Source organism: Carassius carassius, chromosome 34, assembly GCF_963082965.1.
Source record: "Carassius carassius chromosome 34, fCarCar2.1, whole genome shotgun sequence".
Lineage (NCBI taxonomy): Eukaryota > Metazoa > Chordata > Actinopteri > Cypriniformes > Cyprinidae > Carassius > Carassius carassius.
In genome coordinates, this window is record NC_081788.1 from 30050534 (window position 1) to 30073445 (window position 22912).

A 22912-nucleotide genomic window follows, 5' to 3' on the forward strand; every position below is an offset into this window, starting at 1 on the left:
CTTATTATTATCAATGTTGAAAATAGTTGTGCTGCTTCATATTTTTGTGGATAAGATATCATCATCAAGTTTTGAGGAAAATAAATACTTCTGTTCAGTAACGCACACATTAAATTGATCAAAAGTGACAGTAAAGGCATTTATAATGTCTTATTTCTATTTCAAATAAATGCTGTTCTTTTGAACTTTCTATTCATCTGTGAATCCCGGATAATCAGATAAATATTGTGCGGCAAAACTGTTTTCAACACTGATAATAATCAGAAATGTTTCTCGAGCAGTAAATCATCATATATTCATGATTTCTGAAGATCATGTGACACTGAAGACTGGAGGAATGATGCTGAAAATACAGCGGAGCATCACAGAAATACATTACACTTTAACACAGATTCACACAGAAAACAGATGATTTACATTAGAATAATATTTCACATTTTTACTGTATTTTTGGTCAAATAAATGCAGAAGATGCTTCTTTAAAAGTCATTACAAATCCTACTTATTTTAAACTTTTTTGCCTCTATTGGCAAATGGAAACAGAAGAGGCTTTGAGTTGTGCCAAACCGTGTTTTTGGGTGTGAGCATGTGTGTGCTGGAAAACAGCCAAATAGAGTTGATCTGTTTTGTTTTTGGCCAAATATGTATTTAAAACATTTGCTTTCTTGTGCAGAAATTTGCTTCTATTGGTTTAAAGCTCATTTTATTTGTACGGAAAGCATCTACTGTGCCTGTTGACTATAAAACCCATTTACTGCAGGAAACTCTTGTTTCTTTCTCTTAAACACACAGTATCAGTCCAGTCTGCCCTCAGATACATTACATTTATGATTGCATAAATCCGGTGTTTAACGTTTGCACGAGCTCTGTGCGGTTCATTAAATTTATCCAAATCAATTTTGATTTGACAGGAAAATATTATTATCACCTGCTAATATTGTGCCACTGAGAGTGAGAATGAAAATGAAAGAGCAGGAATCAAATGCTGCATGACACAATCACAAACAGAAAATACAGCTGCAATTATTAACCTGCGAGTGTCCGCAAACAGCTGGTGAAATCAACCAACCTGAATACACAAATAAATATTTTTTTCACAATATTTGATTTTGTAAAAAGGTCATAATTTGACATCAGATTTTTATTTACAGGTCTTTCTCATAAGGTTCCATTTTTCAACATTAGTTATATTTAACACTTCTAAAGCAATAGTTAATGTTCAATTGTATGTGCTAATATTATTTAAAGGATCTGAGATAACATGAACTAACAACAAACAGTTAACAAAAAATGAATAAATATTGTAACAAAAGTATTGATCGTTGTTAGTTGGCATGTCGTGCATTAACTTGATTTTTACATCATATGTATTATATTTAAATAAAAAAAAATTTATGAGACTTTTTTATGACCTTTGTCATCGTTTATGATTGCTGGGTAATTTCTGGGATTCATATTCACAGGTAAACAGAAAGTTAAGAAGAGCAGCATTTATTTGAAATAGAAATATTATGCAAAATTATAAATGTCTTTACTGTCACTTTTAATTTATATAATGTGTCTTTAATAAATGTATTACTTTTATGATGTCTTTAAAAAAAAAAAGAAATCTTACTGTCCCGCCAGATGCTTTCATCCAAAGAAACTTGCATTACATTCACACTGCATTTATTTGATTGGTTCATACTCATGTCTTCAGCTCTTATTTGTATTCATCATAATTATAATAATCACATCCTACAGAACAATATACACTCATTGGCTCAGCTCTATTTTAAGCTTTGGAACAAATAACTGCTGACAAAACAGGAGAAATAAAGAGGCATTTAATTAAGTAAAAATCCAATGAATTCAATCTGCTGCATCCGCCGCTGAGAGCTTCACACAATCACTGGACAATAATGCAGAAAGACAAAAGTCAAATCAATCTCCCTTTGCTGAAGGAGAGGGTTTATTTCACAGGAAACACAGACATGCAACAAGATCATAACTGATTCATTAAGACACGTATCATAAAAGCCCTTGTATTGTTTCATCAAACAATTTGTCTGAAATTTGAAATCAATTCTCTTAATCTACATGTTAATTCTATTGCCTGTAAGAGTCTATGATGTGTCGAACAAATCCATGCACTTTTAATTGACTTCAATGGTTCATTTGAGAGGCCAAATGGGAAAAAAACACAACCCTTTAAAAATCAGCCCCAAGAAACAAACATTAACATCAACCACTTCACCATTTACCAATATCCTCTACATAAATATATTCAGAAAGCTCTCTAAGAAGAGCAAATTTGAGGTTGTGACACACTTAAATGTGTGCCAGCTACAAAATTATTCTCCTCAGAAAGCGTATTTCCTTCTGGGAAACAGCTCTTCTCGATCCAGTTATTTCAGTTCCATCAAATGCATTTCATTCTAAAATGCTAATGAATCCGGGATGACGGATTTGGCTCGGATCGGTTCCTCAGCAGCTCTTTTTAGATGCCATATGGTCTGAAATCACCTGACTGATCCGCCGTCCCAATGTGAGACTCTCACTTCCCGCTGCGTTTCGCAACCGAAGCCAAAAATCGCAATAAGTACACACCAAACACAGATAAGCATCTATTATGGCAAGGCATGTCAACATTTAATCCTTAAAACAAACTAGTATGTATTTTCATTCTACTAGTACTTAAAGTATTTTAAGTTACTAGCATCTATTCCACTAGGTATTAATACCTATTCATTAGATAATAGTGCTTATTCTTTAGATACTAGTTCTTATTAAATAGACACTAGTACTTATTCATTGCATGCTATTACTTGTTCACTAGGATACTAATACTTATTCATTAGATACTAGTAATGAATAAATATATACTAGTATTTATTAAATGTACACTAGTATTTATTAGATACGAGTACTTATGAAATAGATACTACTACTTTTTCACTAGATACTAGTGTCACGATCGGTGTTACAGAAAACACAGGAGAGGGAACCAATTGCAGGTAAGTCATTTATTTAAAGGGTAATCCAGAGGGGTAAACAGTCCAGGCAGGGTCAAAATCAGAATATCCAAATCCAACATAAACAAGACACGAAGACAAGGCAAAGCAAGGCAAGAAGCGACGGACATTAATAAACATTTAAACAAGGACCCCGTAACACAGACTCAGACAGACCGGGTATAAATACACAGAAGGATAATAAGGGAACAGGAGACAGGTGGGGAACAATCAATTACTCAACAAGGAGGAAGGTGACCAAATAAGGGAACAGGAAGTGATAAGGTGACAGACACCGTGAGAAAGGAGGACATCTAGTGGAACCCCAGAGAACACAACCCAGACACTGTGACAGTACCCCCCCTCTACGACACGACAGACACAAAACAGAGACCAGGAGGGAGGCGGACAGGTGGAGGCTTAGGGGGAGGGACGGAGGGCCAGAAAAGAAAAACATGGGGAACAGGCACCAGAATGTAAACACAAAACAGGGAGACCAGGAGGGAGGAGGACCAGAGGAGTTTCAGGGGGAGGGACGGAGGGCCAGACTCACTGAGGGGAACAGACAGAGACATAACAGAAACCAAGAAACACAAAACAGAAGTCCATGAAGGACATCATGTGTCGCCCACCAGGGCGGAGCAGAAGACCACCACAGCTGTGTGGTCAGGGCGGAAGCCCCCCAGGGCGGAGCAGAAGACCACCACGTCCTTGTGGTCGAAGCCAGAGTCCTCCAGGGCGGAGCGGAAGACCACCACAACTGTGTGGTCAGGGCGGAAGGCCCCCAGGGCGGGGCAGAACACCACCACAGCCATGTGGTCAGGACCAGAGCCCCCCAAGGCGGAGCAGACCTACGTGCGGCCGGACCAACGGGACGACTAAACTCTGGTAAACCCCTGGTGTCCTTACTGGACTCCAGAAGATCGGTGCTGGCCTGACTCTGCTCTCGAAGGTCATTGGTGACTTGCATTTGCTCATGAAGATCAATGGTGACTTGCCTTTGTTCATGAAGATCAGAGGTGACCTGCCTTTGTTCATGAAGATAACCGGTGACTTGACTCAGTCCTTGAAGATCACCGGTGACTTGACTCAGTCCTTGAAGATCACCGGTGACTTGACTCAGTCCTTGAAGATCACCGGTGACTTGACTCAGTCCTTGAAGATCACCGGTGACTTGACTCAGTCCTTGAAGATCACCGGTGACTTGACTCAGTCCTTGAAAATCACCGGTGACTTGACTCAGTCCTTGAAAATCACCAGTGACTTGACTCAGTCCTTGAAAATCACCAGTGACTTGACTCAGTCCTTGAAAATCACCAGTGATTTGACTTGACTCTGAAAGGTCAACGGTGACCAGCCTAGTCTCTGGAGGATCCACGGTGACTAGCCCTGACTCTGGAGGATCCGCTGTGACTAGCCCTGACTCTTGAGGATCAGCGCTGACTAGCCCTGACTCTGGAGGATCAGCGGTGACTAGCCCTGACTCTGGAGGATCAGCGGTGACTAGCCCTGACTCTGGAGAGTTCACTGGCACCTGACTCGACTCTGGAGAGTTCACTGGGACCTGACTCGACTCTGGAGTGTTCACTGGCACCTGACTCGACTCTGGAGTGTTCACTGGCACCTGACTCGACTCTGGAGAGTTCACTGGCACCTGACTCGACTCTGGAGGGTCAACCGGAACCTGACTCGACTCCGGAGGAATTCCAGAATTCCAGTGTCTCTAACGGCGCCATCTCCTCCTGAGACACTGGATCATCCAGCCCGCCATTAAAATAGTCCTTTAGGGCCGCATCGTTGTAACTCATGCCCTCGGCCAGGGACCAGAACACCTGAGCCAGGGCCCCTACTTCATTGCCCTCTTGGCCGAGGGCGATCAACCGAAGGTACTTGGTTCGCCGCTCTGCCATCTTGGCTGGGCAACGGAAAAACGACATACCGCTGGTTCCTAGTGTGACGGAGTCCTTCTGTCACGATCGGTGTTACAGAAAACACAGGAGAGGGAACCAATTGCAGGTAAGTCATTTATTTAAAGGGTAATCCAGAGGGGTAAACAGTCCAGGCAGGGTCAAAACCAGAATATCCAAATCCAACATAAACAAGACATGAAGACAAGGCAAAGCAAGGCAAGAAGCCTTGGGGTGGTGTTGGGGTGGTGTTGGCGCAGTGGATAAGACACACGTCTTTGGTGTGAGAGACCCGGGTTCGAATCCACTGTGAGACACCAATGTGTCCCTGAGCAAGACACTTAACCCCTAGTTGCTCCAGAGGCGTGCGACCTCTGACATATATAGCAATTGTAGGTCGCTTTGGATAAAAGCGTCAGCTAAATGGATAAATATAAAAAGAAGCGACGGACATGAATAAACTTTCAAACATTTAAACAAGGACTCCGTAACACAGACTCAGACAGACCGGGTATAAATACACAGAAGGATAATGAGGGAACAGGAGACAGGTGGGGAACAATCAATTACTCAACAAGGAGGAAGGTGACCAAATAAGGGAACAGGAAGTGATAAGGTGACAGACACCGTGAGAAAGGAGGACATCTAGTGGAACCCCAGAGAACACAACCCAGACACTGTGACAACTAGTAACTATTAAATAGACACACGTATTTACTTATTTGATACTAGCAATTATTCATTAGATACTTGTACCTATTAGATAGTAATATTTATTGCATAATAGTATTTATTCCTTAGATTCATTACTCGTACCTGTTAAAAAAATACTAGTATTTATTTGTTACATACTAGAACTATTGAATAGTTACTAGTACTTGTTCATACTAGTATTTATTCCTTATATACTAGTGGTGAATAAATATATAAAGGTACTTAATAAATTGACACTAGTATTTATTAGAAAAAAGTACCTATGCAATTGACACTACTATTTTTTCACTAGATACTAGTAACTATTAAATAGACACTAGTATTTATTAGATAAAAGTAAGTATGAAATAGATACTAGTACTTTTTCACTAGATACTAGTAACTATTAAATAGACACAAGTATTTATTAGATAAAAGTATGAAATAGATACTAGTACTTTTTCACTAGATACTAGTAACTATTAAATAGACACAAGTATTTACTTATTTGATACTAGCAATTATTCATTAGATACTTGTACCTATTAGATAGTAATATTTATTACATACTAGTATTTATTCCTTAGATTCATTACTCGTACCTGTTACAAAAATACATACTAGTATTTATTCCTTAGATACTAGCACTTATTCATTAGATATTAGTACATATTAAATAGACACTAGTATTTATTTTTAATTCCACTGCCTATGAAATAGATACTAGTTCTTATTGAATTGATAAGAATACTTATACATTAGATACTAGTAATTATTTAACAGACACTAGTACTCATTCATTACATACTAATATTTATCATTAGATACTAGTAGCCTACTTATTAAATACATACTAGTACATATTAAACACTAATATTTATTAAATAGACACTAGCATTTATTAGATACGAGTTCCTATAAAATAGATACTAGTACTTTTTAAACTAGATACTAGTAAGGATAAAATAGACACTGGAATTTAATTTATATGATAGAAGCACTTATTCATTAGATAGTTGTACTTATTAGATAATAGTATTTATTACATACTAGTATTAAACAGATATTAGTATTTATTCGTTACATACTAGAACTCATTGAATAGTTACTAGTACTTGTTCAACAGATACTAACACACATTTATTAAAGTAGCACTTTATTATTTTGTAAGTAGGACTTTTAATTAAACTCTTCAGTGACCATTCTGCCTAGTTAAGACGAGTTAAAAAGCCGTTGTGACTAATAATATAAGAATTGTTACTAGTAACAATTAAAACAGAGACTAGTGTCCAATAAATAAGTACTAATACCTAATAAATTACTACTAGTATATAAAAATATGTACTGTCACTATTGAGAATAGCTGATATCTGAATAACAGATCCCCATAAAAGTCGATGGCAATAATATGAAATGCGTTACTAATTGAACAGTTACTAGTCACTAAATAAATAAGTACTAGTATATATTTAATAGGCACTACTAACCTAATAAGTACCAGTACCTAATGAAATAGAAACTATATACTAAAATAGGTGCCAGTGTGTTTTATAGATTAAATGTTAAAACGGCTTGCCATATTGCTACTGGTATTTACTGAATAAATACTAGTATCTTTTAAAAAGATAGTAGTACCTAAAGAATAAGCTCTTGTAGCTAATGAATAAGTACTAGTCCCTAATTGAATAGATGCTAATATAAAAAAAAAAATTTTACTAGTAGCATGATAACATATATTAGTAAATGTTAAAATGGCTTGCCATACATCTATTTCAATATAAATCCTCCACCTGAAAACCACTCTAATGTCCTAAAGGCTCATAAACAACATGCAACTGAGAGGATGGCGCTCATCGGTGGAAATATTGTGTAAATTGATAAACAGCTAAAAATTATGAGCAGGTGATAAATGATCTAATTAGGTTAAATGAGGGGGGTCTAATTAGTCACCTTTGAAAAGAGCGGACAAAGCATGCTGGGTAAAAACACAACATCTGCTCGGATGAAAACAATATTAAACGCATCTTTTACAGAACTGCATAATCGCTCCGAGTCTCTCGTAGAATTCACTCTCGTAAAATCTCTCGCAGGATATTTTTTTTAACCCAGATGCATTTTTTCCTTTTTCTCGTTAACATATCTAGCAGAAACTACACATAGACTATGAGAAAGATGAACAACAGCGAATTAAGGCTACGAAGCCTGTACAAACCCAGTTCAAATTCACATCTCAAACATGCTAAAAGCTTAAATGATTGTGTTAAAATTGATTCAAAGGGTTAAATTAAAATGAACTTTCATTTAAATAATGATTAAAAACATACACGAAATGACTAAAACTTTAATTGAAATTAAAACGAAAACAGAAAAGATAAGAATAAAAAAAATTCAGAATATCAATAAAAATGTTAATGATACTGAAACAGCACTTTCAATCTCAAAGCTGCACTTAAATTGAACAGAAAATGTAGGTTTGTACAGGCTCAATAAATGCAAAGGCATCTGAAATGAGACAAGATGTGGAGATCTTCAGTGATATCAGACGGTACATATGGATATGAATGACGATTGAAATATTCCCTGCAGATATATAAAGGTGCACGTCACGACTTAAATGAGATGCTCAGAACACGGAAACAGTCCCTGACGGTATACTGACAAACTGTCAGATTTTACAAGAAAAGCATGTATCAAATATGTACATGTCTATGTGTGTATGTGTCTCTGTATGTATGTCATGTGTAAGTATAAAAATAATTTAAACACTTCAAAGATATATCACACTCTTAAATGTATGCTTACTTCTATATACTGTACTCGATACAGTTTTTAGAGCATTACAAGACACGAGGATAACTAAAGATGCTTACAGACATTTCAAGACGCAATCAGAGAGTTTCTGGATGGAGGAAGACTGCAGAAAACATTATCATCTGTGAGACTTCAAAGAGCTGTTTACACTGACAACAGTAAAATGTTATGACATACACTACTATTCAAGGGTTTTTTTTTGAAGAAGAAGAAATTAATATTTTTTATTTATTAAGTACACATTAAATTGATCATAAGCGACATTTATAAGGTTACAAAAGATTTCTGTTTCAAATAAATGCTGTTCATTTGATATTTATAGTCATCAATGCAGCCTGAAATATGACGGCCAATATTGATAATAATCAGAAATGTTTCTTGAGCAGTAAATCATCATATTTTCATGATTTCTTGAAGATCATGTGACACTGAAGACTGGAGGAATGATGCTGAAAATACAGCGGAGCTTCACAGAAATAAATTACACTTTAACAGAGATTCACATAGAAAACACCTATTATAGATTCTAATAATTTTTCAGGATATTGCAGTTTTTACTGTATTTTTAATCAAATAAAAATCTTGATTTCTGAAGATCATGTGACACTGAAGACTGGAGGAATGATGCTGAAAATTCAGCTTCGATCACAGAAATAAATTACAGTTTAACAGATATTCACACAGAAAACCGCTATTTTAAATTCTAATAATATTTCAAAAATTAGCAATTTTTACTGTATTTTTTTATTTGAAAAAATCTTGATTTCAGAAGATCGTGTGACACTGAAGACTAGAGGAATGATGCTGAAAATTCAGCTTCGATCACAGAAATAAATTACATTTTAGTACATATTCACATAAAAAAACTGTTATTTAATTTAATTGTAATATTTCACAATTTTACTGTTTTTACTGAATTTTTGAACAAATAAATGCAAAGTCGGTGAGTGAAAGAGACTTATCTCAAAAACATTTTAGCATTAAAACTGTATGATTTATATACTACATGCAGAAAATGATTCATAAACATAAAAAAGCAATGTTTATAAAAATGAAAATCTTGGTTTGTTGCTGTAAAACGCTGTCAGTGTGAAGAGCCCTTCAGAGACTGTACGATGACATCACGGTCTTTGGCTTCCAAATGACACGCAAACACTTATGTGAGTCACCGCAGAAATAAATCACAGTTCACAGACCCCGAGGGACGCGAGGTGGAGTCACTCGCCTCTGGGAAACGTCTCTGACTCTGAACGGGATCAGCATAGAAAGCAATAATCTCACAGCTCCCTGGAAACTTTAACCTTGAGGGGAGTTTGAGTCATGATTTATCTGCTACGGCCTCAGAAACTCTCCATCACCAAACAGGGGGGCTGTGTTTAGAATAGAATCTTAACATACTACTATTCCTACACTATCTAGTATGTTTACATGCACACTATGTGCATTTTCTGTGTATGATCTTCTGCATTTGCCTAAATGTGTACCTGGAGCACACTGTATGAAATACGCAATATGCCAGTGTTTCTCAACCTTTTTGACTCTTAAGGCCCCTCATTGACCACAACAATATTTAAAGAAGATGCTATGTTGAAGATGCATTTTAATCTGATTAAAACTCCTGATTAAAATATAAAATAATAAAATTCCAGGAATGCAGAAGTTTCAGGAGTTTAATTTTCTTAACCAATTTATTTTCCATTCTTTCCTGATTTACTAACTAAGAATTAAGGATAAAATTATTATTATTATTATTATTATATTTAAATAATTTGTACCCGATAAAATATTCTAGAGCTTGGCATATATATATATATATTGTATTTTTCATTTTAGTTAAAAAAATTACGTGCTTAGTGTTTTTTTGACCGATAATCTATATAGTTTTATTTATTTTTATTTCAGTTTTTGTTCAAGTTATTTCATTTCTTCAAATTAAACTAAAAGAAAATGAGAAATTCTGCGTTAGGAACTAGCTGAAATAATATATATAACGTTTATTTTATTCCAAGTAACATTTCTTGATGGTTTTATTTTTAGTTAATCAAAGTGAGATACATCTTTATTTTAAAAAGAATCACTGCCATCTCATCAACTTTATTTCCAGTGTGACAAATGAATATCAGCCACAATTTTTACTATTTTGACTCATTAGTTGATCATTGACTGCCTTAAATTCACACATTAGTGCATAAAATGTAAAAAAAAATGGGCAACCATCGTATTTATTCAACATCATAACTGGACACCACTTGCATGCAATTCAAAAGGACAACTATTTAAAATACTTATCATGGAATAACGCCTGCATTTTAAAAATAGTAAATGTAGTATGCTAGTATTTCATTCCAAACACAACACAGATAAACCCGTCTGCAACCAGAAAGCCACTCTCTCAGAATAATGACGTTAAAGAGAAACAAAGCAAGACGGGATATGAATCATTGCATATTTCAAGAAGACATCCTATTCATCTTATTCATTCTAAAAGATTAAATGCACACACAGAAGGATCCTCAAATCTCAGCGTTTGCTCTGAGCTACGCTAATTGCTCTGAAGTTCAAAAGTAGCACACGAGCCGGAGAGCTGAATATTTTGAAGTGCAGATATTTTATGCAGCTTTTGCAAAAACATCAAAAACAGTCCCGAAAATCTGCTTACGGACCCATCTACACTGATTTCCCCACAAACGCCAACGACTGCAGGCTTCCTCCTTTAATCGGTTATACATACGCAGGCCAGAAAAACAAGGCAGAAAGCATCAGGAAAACTGTCTGAAAATGAAGCAGATTTGAAAAACATCCAAGAAATGGGATGAATCATCTGATATTTGGTGATTTTACGATCATCAGCATCAGATAACAGAGTTTACAAACTTCAACATTTTCCAGCAGTGTTATGTTACTGAATGAATCCACATTTTTGAACAAATCAAGTGAGTCAGTGATTCAGTGACTCATTCATAAAGTCAGTCAACTTGCTTTGTAACTGAATGAATCAGCTGTTTGAACCAATCAAGTGAGTCAATGATCCAGTAACTCATTTATAAAGGCTTCATTACTGAATGAATCAGCTGTTTGAACAAATCAAGTGAGTCAATGATTCAGTAACTAATTTATAAAGGCTTCATTGCTGAATGAATCAGCTGTTTGAACAAATCAAGTGAGTCAATGATTCAGTAACTCATTTATAAAGGCTTCATTACTGAATGAATCAGCTGTTTGAACAAATCAAGTGAGTCAATGATTCAGTAACTAATTTATAAAGGCTTCATTGCTGAATGAATCAGCTGTTTGAACAAATCAAGTGAGTCAATGATTCAGTAACTCATTTATAAAGGCTTCATTACTGAATGAATCAGCTGTTTGAACAAATCAAGTGAGTCAATGATTCAGTAACTAATTTATAAAGGCTTCATTGCTGAATGAATCAGCTGTTTGAACAAATCAAGTGAGTCAATGATTCAGTAACTCATTTATAAAGGCTTCATTACTGAATGAATCAGCTGTTTGAACAAATCAAGTGAGTCAATGATTCAGTAACTCATTTATAAAGGCTTCATTGCTGAATGAATCAGCTGACCAAATCAAGTGAGTCAATGATTCAGTAACTCATTTATAAAGGCTTCATTGCTGAATGAATCAGCTGTTTGAACAAATCAAGTGAGTCAATGATTCAGTAACTCATTTATAAAGGCTTCATTACTGAATGAATCAGCTGTTTGAACAAATCAAGTGAGTCAATGATTCAGTAACTCATTTATAAAGGCTTCATTGCTGAATGAATCAGCTGACCAAATCAAGTGAGTCAATGATTCAGTAACTCATTTATAAAGGCTTCATTGCTGAATGAATCAGCTGTTTGAACAAATCAAGTGAGTCAATGATTCAGTAACTCATTTATAAAGGCTTCATTACTGAATGAATCAGCTTTTTGAACAAATCAAGTGAGTCAATGATTCAGTAACTCATTTATAAAGGCTTCATTACTGAATGAATCAGCCATTTGAATAAATCGCTCATTAAGACTCAATTAAGAGACCAATTACTAGAGGGTCACTCTCAGATTTAGCGTACCATTTCATTTTTTATAAACTATACAATATTTCAATATTCAAAAAAAATTATATTTATGCAATGCTGAATCAAAATATGTATTTCTAGAGCTACTTTTTTTTGTTATGTTTATGCAATGCTTTTCTCATTCAACACAATAATGGCTTTAAATTATCTTTTGGGGGTAAATTTCTCAGCCAAAAATGATGTTAAATCTGCACATTGTGTAATTAATTAGATAAAAGAAATTTGAATCACTTGACAGCCCTAGATATAACATATTATATCTGCCATCTGTAGAGGCATCGCCATTGATAACCCCTTATCAGTCAGCCACTAATGTGTGTGTATATACAACTACCACATGCACCGCTCTGAGCCCAGATGCATTCTGGGTAGCCTTCAAAAAGAGCACGCGAGAGATTGAGAGAGAGAAAGCAAGCTGTGACAGTGAATGAGGAATATATTAGAGTAATTTTGACTGATTTCATCACTCCATCATCTACTCGTCTCTCACACAGTCCCACACTGACTCGGGGTCAGCGAGGACCCTGGTTCCCGGAGAGGTCAAAGGTCTCTCCAGCGGTCAGGAACTCCTCTGAATGAGGTGTGTGTGTGTGTGTGTGTGTGTGTGTGTCCAGCAGCGGACCGACCCTCAGTCCTTCAGGTTGTCCTCTCCGACTCCCTGGGCGGCCAGTTCTCTCACCACGTTGTCCAAATAGTTGGGGTCGGGGTAGCCGTGGCCCGTGAGGTTGGAGCCGAACTCTGTCTTGTGGTGAATCTCGTTCCATACGACCGTGTCCATCTCTCCCGTGGTGCTGGACATCCCGATGGTGAAGATCAAATGACGATCCCAAGCCATGATTAACAACTTCAACACCTGAAATGAGCAATAAAAACAATGTGAACCTACATTATATATATATATATATATATATATATATATATATATATATATATATATATATATATATTTTTTTTTTTTAATACATGATATAGTGATTCACGTCAGATCTTGATTCTCACCTTCCGGCCTTTCTCATTATCAGGTAAGTAGCAGTGTCGAGGAAATCCCCGCGCGCTGTACTTTTTCCCGGGATTGGGATGCTCTGTGGTCTGGACAAAACACACACAAAACACACGCGGTCACACACTTCACACGCTGCTCGCTCAATTAGCACACAGCGGAGAGGAAACACTAACGAAGGCCTGAGGCATGCTGTTATTCAGATCTGCTTCCATGACTCGCTCTGATCACACCACAGCTTCACAAATGCAGATCAAAGAAAGACGAGCAGAACAGCATTTCTGCAGAGAATGAAGCATTAGACTCAATCCCTCTCATCTCATAAAACACACACACATTCACTCACAGGAATCAAAGCCTGGGCTGGGAATATTAATGAGCAGATATCACGGGGAAAAAATGATTTTCTTGCTCTTTTGAATTAGTTTGATAGACTTACATTTGAACATCCACAACCTCAACCTATAATAGTATCTCTAAAACGTATATTAAACACTTCACTTACAGATAGCTACAGACCTGTCTCTCTCCTTCCATTCATAGCGAAAACCCTCAAATGTCATTGTTTCTTTCACAGAACAACAAACTGGACGCTAACCAGTCAGGTTTCAGAAATCGACATTCAAAAGGGACTGCACACTACTCTCAGTCACGGAAGCCCTGTCGACTGCAAAAGCTGATTCCAAATCATCGTTTCTTATTCTGCTGGATCTATCTGCTGCTTTTGACACTGTGAATCACTGGGCATTACAGGGATTCCACTTCACTGGTTTGAATCATATTCTACTGATGGGTCTTTCAGGGTGGCTTAGGGAGGAGAGGTATCCAAAGCACATCAACTGGTCACTGGGGTTCCTCAGGGATCAGTTCTTGGACCCCTCCTCTTCTCCATATACACAACATCCCTAAATCCCTTCATGCAGGCACATGGATTCTCCTACCATTGGTATGCTGATGACACACAGCTCTATCTTTTATTTCAACCAGATGATCCAACGGTAGCTGCACGGATCTCTGGCTGGCTGGCTGACATCTCACCATGGGTGAAAGAATATCATCTACAGCTTAACCTGGCAAAGACTGAGCTTCTTGTGTTCCCAGCCACTCCAACTCTACAGTATGATTTCTCCATCCAGCTAGGCTCTTCTACAATTTCCCCATCAACTTCAGTCAGAAATCTTGGTGTAAGCTTTGATGACCAGCTGACCTTCAAAGACCACATTGCAAAGACTTCTCGATCTGGCAGATTTGCATTGCACAGCATCATAAAGATCAGGCCCTTTCTGCTGCACAACTTCTTGTCCAGTCCCTTGTCATTTCTAGGCCGGACTACTGCAATTCTCTTCTGGCAGGACTTCCATCAAGCACAATCAAACCTCTACAAATGATTCAGAATGCAGTGGCATGACTGGTCTTCAACGAGCCCAAAAGAGCCTATGTTACATTTCTCTTTATCTCCTTGCTTTGGCTATCGGTTGCAGCTCACATCAAGTTTAAGACATTGATGCTTGCATATAGAACAGCCACAGACACAGCACCTGTCTACTTCCAATCACTACTACGAATCTACATCCCCTCCAGTGAGCGACGACTCGTGGTATCATCACAGAGAGGCTCAAAATCACTTTCCAGAACATTCTCCTTCACCATTCCTGGCTGGTGGAGCTTTTCTCTTTAGTTATTCCTTATTTTTCTAGCTTGTACTTATTTGAACAATGTCTAAAAATTGGTATTACAAGCACCTCCTGTGTCTGTTTGCCTCGTCTGTTCGTTTCTAAGAAGAATCGCTTTATGTATCCCCCAATTGTAAATCACTTTGGGTAAATGTGTCTGCAAAATGACTGGATGTAATGTAAATCTCAGTTATACTAAAATAACATTGACTGATACTTCTACAGCAGTAAATACAGAAAGGTATCTTTAAAATACAGACTTCTAATCTTACAAAATATATGCATATAAATAAATAAATAAATATATATATATATATATATATATACACTGTATATGTAATTGTATATAAAACGTCTCAGGTTACGAATGTAACCATGGTTCCCTGAGAGGGAACGAGACACTGCGTCCTCTGAGGGGACACTATGGGGAACACCTCGTCGTGACCCGTGTCTGAAGCATACTTTGAAAAACGCCAACGTGTTGGCCGGCGACAGCCTCTGACGTCACTACCAGCGCGACTATAAATACGCGCCCGTAGGACCCGTCACTATCTTCTTCGTGAAGCTTGCGTCCGAAGCATGGCAGGGAGCTAGAGGACGCAGTGTCTCGTTCCCTCTCAGGGAACCATGGTTACATTCGTAACCTGAGACGTTCCCTTTCAAGGGAACTTCGAACTGCGTCCTCTGAGGGGACACTATGGGGAACAGTATACCCACGCCGCCATGCTGAGGGGAGTGCAGACCAGAATCATGGCAAACACTAAGTACCAACTCTACCGCTTTTCTCTTCACCGGGAGTCGCCCCTGGGACGGTCTGACGGCTGCCTTATGACATTATCCCTTACGGCCAAAGGCCTAAGCTACATACCCAACTTATCCTGTAGGGCCTTGGCCCGGGGTAGAGCTAAAGGCTTGGAATCACGGAGATTCCTTTAAAGGGATACGGCTAAGAGCCTGGCACTTTCCTCTACCAAGTCTTTGCCTGTCACACAGGGGCTACTGCTAGCTTTCGCAAAAACCTGCCGAAAGGGCTGTCCCTACAGCACTCTAGTAGCGGCGCCCTGTTCTAGATAGGTATCCGAGGATACCTAGGTGGAGTGGTGCCCAAGATGAACGGGGCTTAAACCAACTCAAGAAAAGGGCACGAAGCAGCAGCGCGAAGCCCTTACCATCTAGGGATTTTAGAAAGAACGCAGAGACTAGCGTGCGAACTTACCACAATGTGGATTTTAGAAAGTGCGCAAAGACTCCCGTGCACACTTACCATAACATGGATTTAAAATACTGTTCTAAGGAGGGGTTCTCGTGGGACTCTGTCAGAGCAGCTCGTAGAAGAATGGCCCGGGAGCAGAGCAATTGGAGGCCTCAGCCCCTGCCTCAGCAGGATGCCTGCTCTCACAGAGCGTCTCAAACAGTATGTGGTACTGGAGCGCTCTGAAGAACCGGGAATCAGTCTCCCAAGAGAGGAAGACTCCGAGCTCCGAGCAGCATGCTCATAGGTGACCCTTTCAGAAAAGGGGGGGTGCTGCTGAACTACCCGAGAATTGCCCACACAGCCCCCCCAAGTTGAGGGGGCTTGGGGTGTACAATAAGTACACACCGGTTGGATGAAGCCCAAGGAACACCGGGGCGAATCATCCCGAGAAAGGGAACGAAGCGGAGCGCGTAACCCTTACCATACAGGATTTTAGAAAGTGCGCAGAGTCTTGCGTGCACACTTACCACTTTACGTGGATTTCAGAAAGTGCGCAGAGTCTTGCGTGCACACTTACCACTTTACGTGGATTTGAGAAAGTACACAGGCAAGCGTGTGTACTGAAAGGTTACCTGACAACCACAGTATGTGGGAGCTCACATTCAGAGAGGCCTGTGAAGCCTGCTACCTGATAACCACAATATGTGGGAGTTCATCTACAGAGAGGCCTAGAGAGGCTTTCTATCTGTTACCAGATAACCACCTCAGTGGAAACTGAAAGCAATATGGAACTCAACTCCAGGGAGGCTTGGTGAGGCCTACCACCTGACAACCACAAATCGCGGGAGCTCGTATTTTCTTTATGAAACGCACAGTATGTGGGAGCTAAATCTCCAGGGAGGCCTGGTGAGGCCTACCACCTGGCAACCACAGTATGTGGGAGCTCGTCTTCAGAGAGACCTGATGAAGCCTACTATCTGAAAACCACAATGTGCTATTTAGTGGAACGCACAATATGTGGGAGCTAAATCTCCAGGGAGGCCTGGTGAGGCCTACCACCTGGCAACCACAGTATGTGGGAGCTCGTCTTCAGAGAGACCTGATGAAGCCTACTATCTGAAAACCACAATGTGCTATTTAGTGGAACGCACAATATGTGGGAGCTAAATCTCCAGGGAGGCCTGGTGAGGCCTACTACCTGGCAACCACAGTATGTGGGAGCTCGTCTTCAGAGAGACCTGGTGAAGCCTACTATCTGAAAAAAGCCACAACATGCTATTCCGTGGAAACGCATAGTATGTGGGAGCTAAATCTCCAGGGAGGCCTGGTGAAGCCTACTACCTGGCGACCACCGAACGTGGGAGCTCACCTTCAGAGAGACCTGGTGAAGCCTACTATCTGAAAACCACAATATGCTATTTAGTGGAGACGCACAGTATGTGGGAGCCAAATCTCCAGGGAGACCACCCAGCCCCTCATGTTGAGGGAAGCGATGCTTGAGGTGCATAACAAATACACACTGGTTGGATGAAGCCCAAGGAACACCGGGGGCGAATCATCCCAAGAAAGGGAACGAAGCGGAGCGCGTAACCCTTACCATACAGGATTTTAGAAAGTGCGCAGAGTCTTGCGTGCACACTTACCACTTTATGTGGATTTCAGAAAGTGCGCAGAGTCTTGCGTGCACACTTACCACTTTACGTGGATTTCAGACAGTGCGCAAAGCGTTAACGTGCACACTGACCATTATGTGGCTTTGAAAAAGTACACAGGCAAGCGTGTGTACAGAGAGGTTCCCAAGCATCGCAGAGGCGCTGGATCGCACGGGAGCGGTGAGCTCCAACCCTCTTTTCTAGGCGAGGGGAGCATCACCTCGCCAGGCGGCCCCTCAGAGGACGCAGTTCGAAGTTCCCTTGAAAGGGAACGTCTCAGGTTACGAATGTAACCATGGTTCCCTGAGAGGGAACGAGACCCTGCGTCCTCTAGCCGGACATCTATGGAATTCCCTGCAGTGCTGTGCCAATTCTTTGGCCACCTAGCTACTGTAAGGAAACTCACAGAGATTGTTAGTAGACATATAACCACCAGCAACATAACGTCCATAAACAGGTAGAGCAAGGGTTACCTACTCACCCACCCTCCTGTACTGGAGTCCCGCTGCGGGGCGCCCCCTTCTGGTCCAGACCGTCAGTAAGGCGGTTGCTATGAACATAGAACCAACCAAAACATCATAGGTCCAGAAAGGAGACTGTTATGTGAGAGACCGTCCACCTAACCTCGATCAGGTGGAAGCTGGTGGCTACAGGGGAATTAGGCAGGGGAGGACAAAAACAGAGGTTAAAAACAGAGGTTAAAAACATCCGGAGCTACTAGGTCATACTACCGCTCTGACCCGGGCGAGGACGCTGCCTCGTCCGAATCACGTCCCTCAGACCCTGCTTACCGCTCCGTGACCCGCGGTTCCTCTTGCCCCTGCCCTTAGGCGGGGGAGGAGCGCGAGCCGCAACACTAGCCTTCTGCGCCCCTCTACGACCCTCAGATCGAGATGAGCCAGGACCCCTGAGTTGCTCGGGCTCGGACCTGGACCTTCGTGGAATGAAGGATTTAAAGGCCGCTGAGCGCGCCCTTGCCTCCCTGAACTTCCCGACCACCATCTCGATGGAGGTACCAAAAAGCTCAGAAGGCGAGACCGGAGCATCGAGAAGAAACCCCCTTTCTTCCTTCCCGATGTCAGCCAGGTTCACCCACAGATGTCTCTCCGTCACCACCATGGCCGCCATAGACCTGCCCATGGCGGAGGCGGCCTGCTTGGTAGCTCGGAGAGAGAGGTCTGTGGTGCGGCGCAGCTCGGCTACCTGGTCAGGTGAAAGGCCCTCACCTGTATCCAGGTCCTTCAGCAGGTCAGCCTGGTAGGCCTGGAGCACCGCCATCGTGTGCAGTGAAGCCACAGCCTGACCGGCTGCCGCGTATGACCTGCCATTTAAGCGGGATGTATCTTGGAGGGGCTTAGATGGCAAAGCGGGAGATTTAAGAGAGGATGTTTGCCCCACAGAGAGATAGCAAGCCAGCGTCTCTTCTACAGGGGGCATCCTCTCATAGCCGTTCTCATGCAAGCCCTCGATATTAGCATAGCTCGTATGCTGAAACCGGTGGATGCGAGAGGAAAACGGCCTCTTCCATTCCTTTTCGACTTCTGCATGTAAGTCAGGCAAGAATGGAAGGCTCACCTGGGCTGGAGGGCTATGGTCAGACAAGTACCGCTCAGCAAGGCGACCTCGTGGCGCCACCTTGCTGGCACGCTTCCATGGCAAATCTAATTTTGCCGTGGCGCGATCCATAACCTCTAACAGCTCCTCATACGCGGGACAGGAGGATTGAGAAGGCTCAGCCTCAGCTTCTTCACCACTCTCAGACATCTCCTGCTCTTCCTGGGTAGAACCCAGCAGAGCACTAACTTCAGTGTCAGAATGGGTTAATGATACCACATCTGCCTCCCGAAGTTCGCTCTCGTTCGCCGCCAGAGAGTGTGAAAAGGAAGGTCCCTCTCTACACTCCTCAGCGAGATCCATTTGTGATCCCCACGAGCTCATTCTCCTCCGTGCCTCGGCAACGGCGGGACCTGAGCCGCGGGATCCAGATGGCTGTCCCTCTTTCCTCGAAAAGAGAGACAAACGAGAGTGGAGCTTTCTCAGAGAGAAACGCTCGCAGTGCACGCAGACCGCCCCCTCAAGGACATCGCGCGCGTGCTCTTCGCCCAAACAAGAGACGCAAAGAGTGTGCGTGTCATCGGGTGTCAGATAACGCTGACACGGATGCACACACTGTCTAAACGCCTTGCTAGTGGAAGCCATGATGAAAACAGTAATAGATCGCTCTTACCGTTTTGGTCGTTTCTCAGATGCACGCTTCAAACAAAACAGTCAACTGAAGACGAAGAAGATAGTGACGGGTCCTACGGGCGCGTATTTATAGTCGCGCTGGTAGTGACGTCAGAGGCTGTCGCCGGCCAACACGTTGGCGTTTTTCAAAGTATGCTTCAGACACGGGTCACGACGAGGTGTTCCCCATAGTGTCCCCTCAGAGGACGCAGTTCGAAGTTCCCTTGAAAGGGAACTACAAATATAATTAAAATACATCATGTGTATTATAACATTTCGATGTTAATATCATCAATATAAATAAAATAATAACTACCACTAAATTACAATTAAATAATTGAAACTAAATACATAAAATAAAAATAAAAATATTTTTTTAATTAATTATTAAAACAAAACTTTAATAGTATCTCAATGATACTAAAATAACACTGACATAGAACCACATTCCTTTTCCATGTTGAGGATAGTGATGGGATATTTTATAAAAAAAAATTTATCAAGCTAATCTTATGATGTCAGAGCCCTGAAAGCGAGTGGGTGGCTGATCTTACAAAAACAGTGTGCAAGTATTGTACATGAGCGATAATGACCCAGAATGAGCTGCACCACTGACCCCATTGAGCAGGAAATGCCCACGCAGCCACTTCCTGTCTCACATATGGTGAGACACGGTGAAAACCCAGTGACCAGAAGCAACAATCCCAGGGTCATTCTGCAGAAACTGTCTGACATATTAAATATGGGTGCAGAGCGTTTCTCTATGAAAACTGGGGCGTCTGAAGCGATGAACAAACACTTTAGTTCACACGCCTCATCTTACAGACACTCTTTTGTGTCCCTCACTGATGTGTGCAAACAATGACTGTGATATCCAGCACCACTTTTAGAATGGGCACATTTTATTCCACGAAAATTACAGTAAATATTGTCTTGTTTTTTCCTTTATGAAGGCATCTTTTTAGCCTTTAGTCATGTGCAAACATCTTTGCAAACATACACAATTTGATAGACAAAATACATTCAAATAAATGCTATTTTTTAATTTTATCTAAATATATTTTATGATTTTAATTGATATATTTAATTCATAAAAGCTAAGCTATTTACTTTCATGTTAAAATAAAATAAAACCAATTCTATACATCTCTGTACAGGGTTAGGCTGTTTACTTAATAAAAATAAAATTAAAATATATATGAAATAAAATATAATAAAACAAAATAAAACCATTTTTATACATATCTGTCCAGAGATAAGCTGTTTACGTAATAAAAATATATTTTTAAATAAAAAATGCAATACACAAATTTCTATACACCTCTGTATAGAGTTAAGCGGTTTACTTAAAATAAAATAAAAATATATTAAACTACAATTAAACCATTTCCATACATATCTGTACAGAGTTAAGCCATTTAATTAACAAAAATTGAAATAAAAATATATAAAAATACAATAAAATAAAACCATTTCTATACATCTCTGTAGAGTTAAGCTGTTTACTTAAAAATATAAATATATATTAAAATACAATAACATTAAACAATTTCTATACATATCTGTACAGAGTTAAGATGTTTAATTAATAAAAAATCTAATAAAACTATATGAAATACAATAAAATTAAACAATGTATCTACGTACAGAGTTAAGCTGCTTATTTATTTAGTTTATAAATTTTATTTGCTCAAGTGGTAGAGCATTGTGTTAACAAGCGCAAGTTTGGGGGTTCGAATGCCAGGGAACACATGATAGGAGAAAATAGTTAGCCTGAATGCAATGTAAGTCACTTTGGATAAAAGCATCTGCTAAATGCATAAATTTTATTTAATTTTAATTTTATTTAGTTGCTTACCATTCCTATAGATCTTTGTACAGTTAAACTAATTAATAGAATGTAAATAAAAACCTCAAATCATCATACACATATCATCTCACAAGCTACTATTGTAAAAATATCAGCATTAAACATATTTCTAATAATATTTCTAATAATTTTATTTTCATATATATTCAGAAATGTATTTCTAATAACTTAAAAAGTATTAAAAAACATTATGTTTTTATTTTACTTATATTTATTTAGAATAATATGTTTGATTGAATATACCTGTATCCCAGAGGGAATGTCATAGACGATGCGGATAGTCTTTGTATCAGAGTATCCAGGTAGAGAATGAGGAATCACGTGGTACTCCATCTTCCCAGGAGGCTGTGTGCCGGTTTTCTCCCCGTAGATGGCCTTACAGGTGGGACATTGCAGACTGCCGTCCTGAGACCAACATTAACCACATTATACACAACAACAACTACGAGAAAAAACTGAGGAGAGCTCGTGATGCAGCATTCAGAGCCACCAGAAACATCCAGCACAATCGCACCAATGTTTGTGTCCATCTTTAACGGTTTGATGCATTAAAGATGAGTAAATAATGAAATACTGACACTTATTATTGAACTCTTTCCACAGATATGTTTGTCAACCATGATTCATTTAAAATATAGTTGTTATTTTTCCCCTGTAGCTCAAACATTAGCAAGAACTTATTAAAAATACTGAATATGCACCTTGAAGGCAATGAAAGTTGCTTTGGATGAAAGCATCTGCCAAATGAATTAATGTAAATGTGTTTGGGACAGTTTGACCACATTCAACTTTCAAACAGTTTGAAACCCTGG

The 22912-nt window shown here is 39.6% G+C and overlaps 1 protein-coding gene across 2 annotated transcripts in view; it reads right to left on the reverse strand.

Moving 5' to 3' along the window:
* Positions 1-10731: 10731 nt before the first annotated feature.
* LOC132115011 (E3 ubiquitin-protein ligase DTX1-like) overlaps positions 10732-22912 on the reverse strand; it is a 38255-nt gene continuing 26074 nt past the window's right edge. Inside the window, exons 7-10 of one of the 2 annotated variants that reach the window (XM_059523439.1) lie at positions 22344-22505; positions 13484-13573; positions 13111-13337; positions 10732-11176 (exon numbers count right to left, since the gene is read on the reverse strand). In XM_059523439.1, the coding sequence (XP_059379422.1) occupies positions 13113-13337; positions 13484-13573; positions 22344-22505 (477 nt within the window). In that variant the 3' untranslated portion in view covers positions 10732-11176; positions 13111-13112. Of the gene's footprint in view, positions 11177-12198; positions 13338-13483; positions 13574-22343; positions 22506-22912 lie in introns of those variants that run through there. The other variant, XM_059523438.1, reaches the window with a different exon arrangement.